Genomic DNA, 10,088 nt, shown 5'->3' on the forward strand with positions numbered 1-10,088 from the left:
AAGTGGTTCTGAAGACCAGAGTTTAGGACCAATATATGTAATGGATTGTTTGGAGGTAGTCTTGGCGTAATAGGGGATCGAGAATTTGGCTTGAGTTCTAGTTATTCGTGTAATGTGTGATGGTTTATGTTAGATGGAATGAAGCAGTGCTGTAGGTAGTTTATAACTGTTACATTTGTACTAGAGTGAGAATTTCCAGTTTATACATTTTCTGAATTGTAAGAAGGCCATGTTGTCTCATGATTTTAGTGGTGTTAACTTGTTTATGTAGGTTAAATATCATTTGAATAAAATTGTTGCAAAGTATTTGTGGTTAAGCAACCATGTAGATATGCAATATTTTAAATGACTTGACATCATTAAATGGTAAAGTGTTAGTAGGGATGATTGGTTTATTAAGGATTTAATTTAAGTTCGTAGTTTTTTAATTAGGTTCGTGATGTGAAGTTTCCATGAAAGATTTTCGCTAATTGTAACACCAAGAAATCGAAAAGAAGTTACCTGTTCAACTTTGTGATGGTTTATTTTGATTTCTATAGGGCTTTGTATGAATTTGTTTTTCATAGCAATTGAAAAAAACATAATTTTAGTTTAATAAGTATTCAAAATTAGTTTATTAGAACATAGCCATTTTAAGGTGTTTTCTAGGTCATTGTTAGCTTATTGACGGATTTCTGTGTGCGTTTTACCTGATATAAAAATACTAGTGTCATCAGCAAACATTATGCATTTGCTGTGGTTTAAGCAGTTTGTGAAATCTTTTACACTTAAAAAGAAATAATAATGGACATGAACTTTGTAATAACAGAAAATTGATTATAACTATTAATAAAGTTTACATTTTTGCTACAAATTGGGTATTGCTACACTTTTTTCGCACAAGCCACTTCTCATAAATTATCTCCAAGTGCAAATGACTGAATTTCAAATATATTTTCCATATAATATCTTTTTATTATATCAGTACATTATATTTGAATAACCCCTGAGGTATAAATTATTGAATAAAAAGCAAACCTATCAAAGTTTGGCATAAAAACCTACAAAACTACAATGTGGGGGAAGATGGGACTCGAAATTGAAATATATTTACATTAGCAGCATTCTGCAACTTGTTAACCTAACGAGATTAACTGGCTGTGCTAGTTTCTTTGCCGTGTAAACTTTTTTATATATAACTTAAAATCGATATTTTTTTGTTGTTTTTATCCCAAATTAAAGTCATATTGACCCCTGCCTATTTTCCTTATGTTTATATCTCTTTTTTTTTCACAAAACTAAAACTAGTTTTATAAGACAAAATCAAACTGTACGAAACATTCACGTTTTTTTTTATGAAACTATGAAACTAGTTCAATCGTTCCCAATCGAAAATTCAAAGATTCCATCGGCTTTACTATGATTTAGGAATTATTCAAAATCAGCACCTTACTATTTCGCATTTTTTACCTGTTCAAAGTATACTGTTTCCATTATACAATTTTTGAATATGTAAAAACGGTAATCGACTTTGACGCGCGTTTTATAAAGTCGTGATAATACTGTCGAATAATTCTGTAACAGTATTTTCCGGGCTATTATTAAATGGGGCTCCGTAAAATGGAAATTAAAAAAAGTCATGTCTGCTGACAAAGTTTCCCATCTTCCCTCACCCTACTACATTTGCTAAGAATTACTTTAGACTAAAATTTATTTTATTTTTTATAGTTGGAAGATTTATACTTGGAGAAAGAAGAAATGGGATGTAGAAATCAAAAAGCAACTAATGCTGCAATGGCTGTTGTAAAAAATCTAATAGAAGGGCATCCGAAATATTTCATTGAACAATGCGAGTGGATTGTTCAAGACAAACTAGGCGATCGCTTGGATTCACTACATAAACAGAATAAATTTTTGCAGGTAAGTTAAATTTTTATATCCAACAATAGCCCTTGTTTAGACACCACAATTATTAAATAATGATGAGCACATAAAATTAATATTAACCTAATTTAGGAAAAGGCAAATGCCAAGTTCAAAGAAACTCGTCGAGGTATAGTGGAACAAGATTTTGTAAAAGCATTTGAGGTAAACAACACACATACATTGACTTATAAATTTGTTTTTGTAATTGAGAAAATTTTACCAGGATGTAAAACTTCAATATGTGGATGATGAAGAATTGAAAACAAGGATTAATATAGCCATGGCAGCTGCTATGGAAAAATACCAAGATTGTAAAGGTGGACCAGAAAAAGAGTTCTTACAAAACAAACAGCAACTCAAACAAGATTTGGAAAACCACCGTAATAAAGTTAACAAAACCAATGATACAAATAAGGTCAGTTGTTAAGTTACAATATTTTCATGTTTTATACATGCCCGTTATATTGCCTACAGGAAAACATAAATGAAAAACTGGATTTATTCTATGTCCAAGTAACCACTGACTACGTAACCAAGATGAACGAGGTTGGTGTTAATTTAACTGTTGTTATTCTTGTCACAGAGTATTTCTAGTCATTCAGAGGTATAAACAATTTCTCAGTTTTACACAATTTAATTTATGTGGTGTCATAAGCATCAGTAATTTACAGTGTCGCCCTAAATTGTCGGTCATTTACTTCCATTGTTTTTCAATGCCAGCGCGATTCTTTCCTCCTTTGTTTGGTATACATGGTTGATTTTGTTCACGTGTTTATTTGACTTTGTTCGTTCCTTGTTCTATTAAACGACAGCTGCACAGTGCACGTCTACCTTTTTGTTATTTTAAGTTACCTCTACGTTCATGCCGTTTAAGTTAAGTTCCTGGTTTTAACCGTTCTTTATTAATCTATTTGAATAAGGGGCTTGAAATAGGAATTGTAATTTGAAAGGTATCACAATTGAAAAACCTACCTCCCGCATGTCACCCTGCTTCAACGACAGTTTGAAATACCCCTTGATTTACCTGCAATATACCCGAAAGTTAATTTGTTTTACACCACTTATAGTTCTCACTCGTGTGCATTGTTGTTGTTCTTAATTTCGTTAGTTGGGGATTAAAGTAACCAACAATCAAGAAGAAAGTTTTTTTTTCATTATTTTTTATAGGCTACATGATCCTAAGTTTAAACTACAATTTTATGGGTTAAAGATTTTAAGTTTGAATATTCCCTACTCTTGTATAGCATACACGCCAACAAAGGTAAAATCGTCAGGCATTGAATCCAGTGGCCTATGTGTCCGCACATTCATATTGTAATTATCGTATTATCAACCTATCTACTAATTTCCATATATTGAAATTTCTTTGTGTGTAGATAACGTCAGCTCGGTGTACAAGTAATTTGGAAAACCTAAAGAAAGTGCACGACAAATTTGTTACATTGGTCACTGATGAGATGGAAAAAGCAATTCCATACAAATCCATTGCAACAACTGCCACAAAGACATGCTGCGACGAATTGGATAATCAATGGAAGTTTATAGAAACTGGAGCCACAGTATTAAAAATCGTTAAAGAAAGTGTGATTAATGTAGGTGCTACATCTGCAGCAATAGGTGGTGTTGCTGGATTGCCTGGTATGGCTGTTTTTGGTGTTGCTGGTACTTTGATTGGTGCTGGTGTAGGTTTGGTAAAGGCAGCATTGCCATTTCGGTATAAGTTATCTATTGATGACATTCCTGCACTGGAATACTTGAAATCTCTCAAACTGTAAAAAAAAATTAAGATTTTTTTAGTTGTACAGAAAAGTTTCTTAATCAATGTGCCACTATTGTAATCTGGGTACAATTAAGATAGTAATATATAACACTTCATTTGTTACTATCATTTTTAATGGAATAATAGCATTGATGACCAGTAAGTACTTGTGTATATTTTCAATGTAAAACGCTAAAGTAGTTTGTTACCAATTTAACATGTTCATAGAAATTGTCCTATTAATACAAGTGTATATATCTTAATACGCGGAGTTATTGATCTTTACTTAAAATGTAGTCCCGTTAAAAATGAACCCAAAATCGGGTGCTAGTGAAGAATTTTCCCCCTTGCGTGTAGAAAAAACGAGAGACTAAAAAAAAATTATTGGACCGTAACGGTATTTCCCCATAAAAATCGTATATTATTAAATATCCCGAGTTATGGTACACCTAGAGCAGCAATCTTGGCGTCGTTGGAAAGAAGAAAGGACACTTTAATTACGTATCAAAAAATATTTTAAGTAATTAGTACTTTTAGTTGGATGGTACACCTAGAGCAGCAATCTTGGCGTCGTTGGAAAGAAGAAAGGACACTTTAATTACGTATCAAAAAATATTTTAAGTAATTAGTACTTTTAGTTGGGTGAGCCGTCAAACTTTGTCAAAATTTGACTCGCAATAAAATAAAAAAATCGCTAATAAAACTTTACAAAATTTTGACACACGTTGACGTAGAGCAACATGAATGAATGAATGAATGAAATTTATTTCGTCTCTTCGGTCACGATAGCGAAGAACAAGAGAGTTGACAAAAGCGAAAAGACAGGTAGTAACGGTAAAACAACAGTTGTTAAAACACGCTTATTGATAAAAAAGAAAGAAATATTGTTTTGGATAAAAGGCGTGACCGTTACACCCTACAGACGATACAATGTGAAAATTAAATAAATAACATTTAATTAAACATATTAAAGTTCTAATTTGAAGAAAAGTGTGCATAAGGACACAACCTGTACAATGGGGGGAGTCGGCCTTAAAGAAGATTGATCCAAAGATTGGAGCATGATGAAAAAACAAAACCCCCAAAAAGAAATTCCACCAAAGTTTACAATAAACAGTTTCGAGTGCACACTTATGTGGGATTTAGAATCAAGTGCATTACATTAATACACATCACAATATAATTAAACATTGGAATAGAAAATAAAAAAAAAAAAAATCATAATAACAAATAAATAAGAAACAAAATGGAAAGGCAGCAAGTATAATTTCGGATTTGTTGCGAATTGTTTGAATTTGTCCATTGTTGTTGTGGATCAATCCTTGTGATGCCTGGAGCTCGGGTTCATGAAGGGTTCCTTCGATTTTGGTTTACACCTGCAATTTAAAGTATTTGTGGGCAGTAAATCTGTTTAAGGTTTGCTTTGGAATTGAAAAGTTAGGAAGAATAAGATGAAAAAGTAAGGAAAAAATATATAAACAAATATTAAAAAGAAGAGACAATCAACAGAATTGAATAAATAAAAAAAAATAAAAAAAATGAGCAAGACTGAGTGACATGCATATGTGTGTTATATAACAATAATGATGTGAGCTACAAAAATAGTAGCTTGATGGACAGAGTTCTATTAGGGCCGGCACAAGGATAATTAGGAAATTAAACAAACAGAACACAAGTGTGCCAACGGCTTGCCAAGTAATCAGTGCCGTCACTTCGTCCGTCGGGGCCCCGGTGCAAGCGTCCATTGTGGGGCCCCCCAATTTTTTCTGTTTATAGATTTCAACTGTTCTGTCAGCACAAGAAAAGTATGACGAGTAGCCTATGTGCAATTTACTGGGAGTCTGAGACAAGCTGTTTTGTGAGCATAAAACAATGGTTTTCAGCAAAAGGGAGATTTGCAGTGCATATTTTTTAGTTCAAAAAGAATCAAAGTGCCATGGCAATTATGATCACCTCAAAAGACATAAAACGTTATTTTCATGTGAAGGGCAAGGCGCACAATACCCACTTTCACTTATAATAATTACACCACTGAGGTAACTTGGCAAATAAAACAGAAACTTTAACTTTTAACTTACAGAAAAACATTTCAATTGAGTCTTTTATTAACCGTACTGTACTGCCATCCTTGCCAATAGCATATGAAGCAAGTATCAAACAAATACAATACGAAATATAAATTAACAAAACACGATACGGACTGCAAATTTAGTAATTGACTGGCGCGTGGTTGGAGACTAGAAGTTTTTCCGTCTTGCTTTTACACTAGCAAATTGCTGGATGACTTTTCTAAAATCTAAATTTTTAGCTCGTTCATTTTCTATCGATAGCAGAGACAAACCGCTAAGTCTCTCTTGGGACATGGAGCTTCGAAGAAAGTTTTTGATCAGTTTAAGTTTAGAAAAAGACCTCTCTGCCGTAGCAACTGTAACAGGTACTGTCAGATACATCATGTATGCCGTGCAAACGTCAGGATAAGATGTTGCAAGTGATGCATTTTCTACAATCAAAAAAGAAGCCATTTCTTTGGCAGATTTTAAATGTTCAATCTTTTCTTTAAACGACGTTTTGATGGAAAGAATTTGGCTTGGAAACAAAGGAGAGACGTCATCAGCAAATTTGTCAGCAAATTTTTTTGCCTCAACCTCAATATCCAAATGAGAAGCACTTGAAAGAAAACTTGGTTCCAAAACTTGATATGTCGTCACCACTGATTTCATTCCTTCAAAGCGATTAATAAGTTGGCAAGAAAGTTTGTCCATCATTGGATGAAACACAGTTACCCGAAATCGCTTCTTAGGATCGCTTAACGTTATTCCTTCGGAAACTTCATCAAAGTAGGTTTTTGTTTTCTTTGCCCTCTTGTTTAAAAACTGTCTTGGCAAACCCCATTGAGAAGCAATACTGGAAGCTTCTTTTATTACTGCGTCAAAACTCCTTCTGAGCTGAGCGATGTCATGAGCAGCAGTTTGCAAAAGTTTATGGGCAGAAATTAAGTCAATTGTTTTACACTGCATAGCTTTCGAAGGAATGTTGACGATCTGCAAAACCTTGCACTGAACAACGAGCATAAACACAAAGTCAAAGTTTTCCATCTGTTTTTTTATTGTCATAGCTTCATCTCTTTCTTTTGGCTTTGTGCTGGTAAGTATTATATGCGTCAAACATTTCATAACGTCAAAAAATCTTTCCTTCAAAGCATAGACAGCATCATATCGACCGGACCAACGAGTTGGATTTAACGTTTTCAATGTAGGATTTGGTGAAGAACATTCTTGTACATTCTGTAGCTTTTGCCACCGCACAATGCTATGCCCGAAAAAACTATATACTGACTCAATGGTGTCGTAAAATTTACGGGTCTCGGTCACAGCTTCCATGGCATCTTTTAACACCAGATTTAAATTATGCGAAGCACAATGCACGTAGTAAGCATGTGGAGCCACATCTTGGATCCTCTTTTGCAAGCCGGAGTACTTCCCGCTCATCACTGCAGCACCATCATATCCTTGTCCGCGGCATTTTTTTATGTCAAGCCGTTTCTGCTGAATGGAATCCGTTATTAGTTTGTGTAATCCGATTGCAGATGAATCCTCAACTTCGGTAAATGAGTTAAACGCTTCAACAACTTTCAGTTCTGATGGCGTTCCATCATCATGGTAAACGATTTTGACATAACGAAATACCTCACTTAACTGGTCTTTTTTGCTGACATCTTGGGTCGTATCAAGTATAATGGCAAAAAAAGGAGCGCTTTGGAGTTCACTTTTTATATCACGGAGAACTTCTTCAGCCAGTAATGATATTAGTTCATTTTGTATGGAAGGACTAAGATATTTTGGAGAACCTTTAGGTAGTTGTAAAAGTATGTCTAAAACAGTGTCATATTTGGCAAGAAGTTGAATGATTGATAGAAAATTGTCCTTTCTATCCTTCGAAAAATCTTCACTTGATCCGCGAAACGGTAAGTTACACATCGCCAACATCAGCGTAATATTTAATAGTCTTTCCAAAACCTTATGCCAAAAGTTTGTTTTCTCTTGTAAAGATCCGTGCAACGCTTCTTCTATTGTCTTACTGTTTCTCCATTGGTCATATACGACACACGTTTCCGCATGAAGTGCGGAGCTTTCATGACTTCGAATTTGCTGCGATAAATGCCTCCAGTCGTTTAAACCTGCTGTGCCCCATAGGTTTTGAAGTGAGAAAGAACACCCTGGGGAGGCAGTTTCATGTGAAAATAACTAGCAGGGTTGGCAATAAACGCGGTCCATGTTCGGTGAATAACATAACCAATATCTTCGTAGTTTTAGGCCTGATTGTGTTACGTAATAGTAATAGTTTGTTGAAAACGAACGACCGTTTTTGAGAGGATCTTTAGGGAAAGGTCCTTTAGGTTGTTTGGGACCTGCTGCAATAATTGTTTTCTTGATCTCTGGGTTTGAGATAATGCCAGGAAAGTCATCATTTGTGCTTGCATCTAATCCATCGAAATTTTCTTTACTGGTATCAGTATTAAAACTGTTAACGTCAACAAGTAGGGGAGTAGATTCAGTCTCACGACTGCTGACGTCTTCCTTATCCTCTTCATTATTAAGACCCACTAAAGTTTCACTGGCATTACTGCAACTTTCTTGAACAGAATGATCCAGATTTTGCGTAATACAATTTCCATCGTCACTAACAAAACTCACCAAAGTTACTTGCTCGGCTGTTGCTAAACTATCTCTATGCTCGGATGTTTCTGGTTGAATTAGCCACGAGCTCAAGCGCTGAGAGTTACTGGCTGTCTCAGCTATTTTTTTCCTTGTAGCTTGTCTCTTGTGCTCCGCTTTGATAAGTTCTTAAAAATTTAGACAACGAGTTAATAAATTTAGACAAATTTAGAGTTGTAAAGAACAGCTGCTGCTAACCAGTAAAATGTAACTAACGGTAGGCCTACAAATGCTGAATATCATTCAAGAAATAACGAAGAGAAAACAAGCATTCTTAGAAAACAATAGCATTATTTCGTCATCATACAAAGCTACAAACGAAATGAAGAAAAATATTCACAAAATCGTTTGGAGAGTAAATCACATTTTAACTACTCCTGTACTCCACTTTAGTTTTTAATTTACTCTTGAATACTGGAGTAATTCACAAAAAATATTCACAAAATTGCTATATTTTAAACTAAAATATAGCAATGCAGGGCCCCCTACCTCGGGGGCCCGGTGCAGTGCACCGGCGGTAGTTATGGCCCTGAGTGCTGTATCAGAGCCATAGAAATACCGAGTAGTCCAACCCATTGTTACGTAAAACACAAATTGAACGGCAATTTGGGTCCAAAATAACACAGTAGGTATAGGGAAAATGTATGTTTTTCGGTAAATTACAGAAAAACTTGGGCCTAAAAACAAATTCAAAGGTTGAAAAATGTAAATTGTTTTCTGTGTCAAAAAATGTCAAAAATTAGAATTAGAAGCGGTTGATTTGCGACATTTTAGTCATTTAATGCGGCTAAATTTATACATTTTTTCTAAAAAATGTTTGGTAAGGTAAATAGAAGCTATTTTACACCTTCCCACAATAGGAAAACACAAACAACAAGTTTAACAAGTTTGTTTAAACCCATTGTCAAAGTCACCACTTTTGCTCTATTTTGGACACACATAGACGGCAGTTGGACTACTCGGTGTTTATACGACTCTGTGCTGTATGACCCATTTTTGGACCTCGAGGAAGAGCCTTTGTCCTCCTTTAACAAAAAAACCTCGAGTAGAAAATGGGTTATGAGCAGCAGAACAGATCAAGGCAAAGGCACCTTGAGACAAAAGGCTAATGCTTGTGTTTATCCAATATTCTATATTGTTTTGTAAGGACCGGTTTTAAAAGTTCACAACGGACATATCAATTAACTTACTTGTTGTTACCGTGTTTTTTTGCTAGATATATATTGGCTGTTTTAAAAAACTTCTGTTTTAAGCCAAATACTGTTTTCACTCAGCGACTGAGCCAAACTAAACTGTCGGTAAAACTTACTTGTATGCCGCACGTGGTTAAAAGTAACTCCCATCTGTTCAGTCATGGGTAAACATTTATAAAAAATATAAAATGTTGATAAAATAACCTGAAAAATAAAGTAATTTAACCGGGAATGGTAAATAAACTGTTATTTGATGCAAAAACTACAGCCAGACAGCAAAATCCATTCATAAAACCGTGACGTAACAATGTATTATAATGGGCATTATTCGCGTCAATAGGCCTCTTATTTTCTGAGCAGTTTCGGTGTATTCCTAGGCCGTGTATTGAGTAGGCCATGGTTATGCGTGTTTACTAACCCATGTGATCCTACAGTGCTATTCAGCATTTTTTTGGGTTGGTGAACCCTTAAACGACGAACTCCTGCACCCCTGATTGCTTTTGCGTAAAACTAATG

General features: G+C 34.8%; 2 protein-coding genes across 2 annotated transcripts; one reads left to right on the top strand and one right to left on the bottom strand.

The window, feature by feature from the left end:
- Positions 1 to 1,707: 1,707 nt before the first annotated feature.
- On the top strand, positions 1,708 to 3,680 carry LOC104265661 (the record flags this gene model as incomplete). Its single annotated transcript, XM_009860172.3, has 5 exons — positions 1,708 to 1,899; positions 1,996 to 2,067; positions 2,129 to 2,320; positions 2,380 to 2,451; positions 3,282 to 3,680. Coding segments are annotated over 5 exons (927 nt in total), but the record flags the coding sequence as incomplete, so codon positions are not given.
- Positions 3,681 to 5,901: 2,221 nt separating this feature from the next.
- Positions 5,902 to 8,507, bottom strand: LOC100182128 (zinc finger MYM-type protein 1-like; the record flags this gene model as incomplete). The annotated part of the gene is made up of 2 exons (XM_002124338.1): positions 5,902 to 7,880; positions 8,022 to 8,507. Coding segments are annotated over 2 exons (2,465 nt in total), but the record flags the coding sequence as incomplete, so codon positions are not given.
- Positions 8,508 to 10,088: the final 1,581 nt, after the last annotated feature.

The sequence above is a fragment of the Ciona intestinalis genome, unplaced genomic scaffold (genome assembly GCF_000224145.3).
Source record: "Ciona intestinalis unplaced genomic scaffold, KH HT000356.1, whole genome shotgun sequence".
In the NCBI taxonomy this organism is placed as follows: domain Eukaryota; kingdom Metazoa; phylum Chordata; class Ascidiacea; order Phlebobranchia; family Cionidae; genus Ciona; species Ciona intestinalis.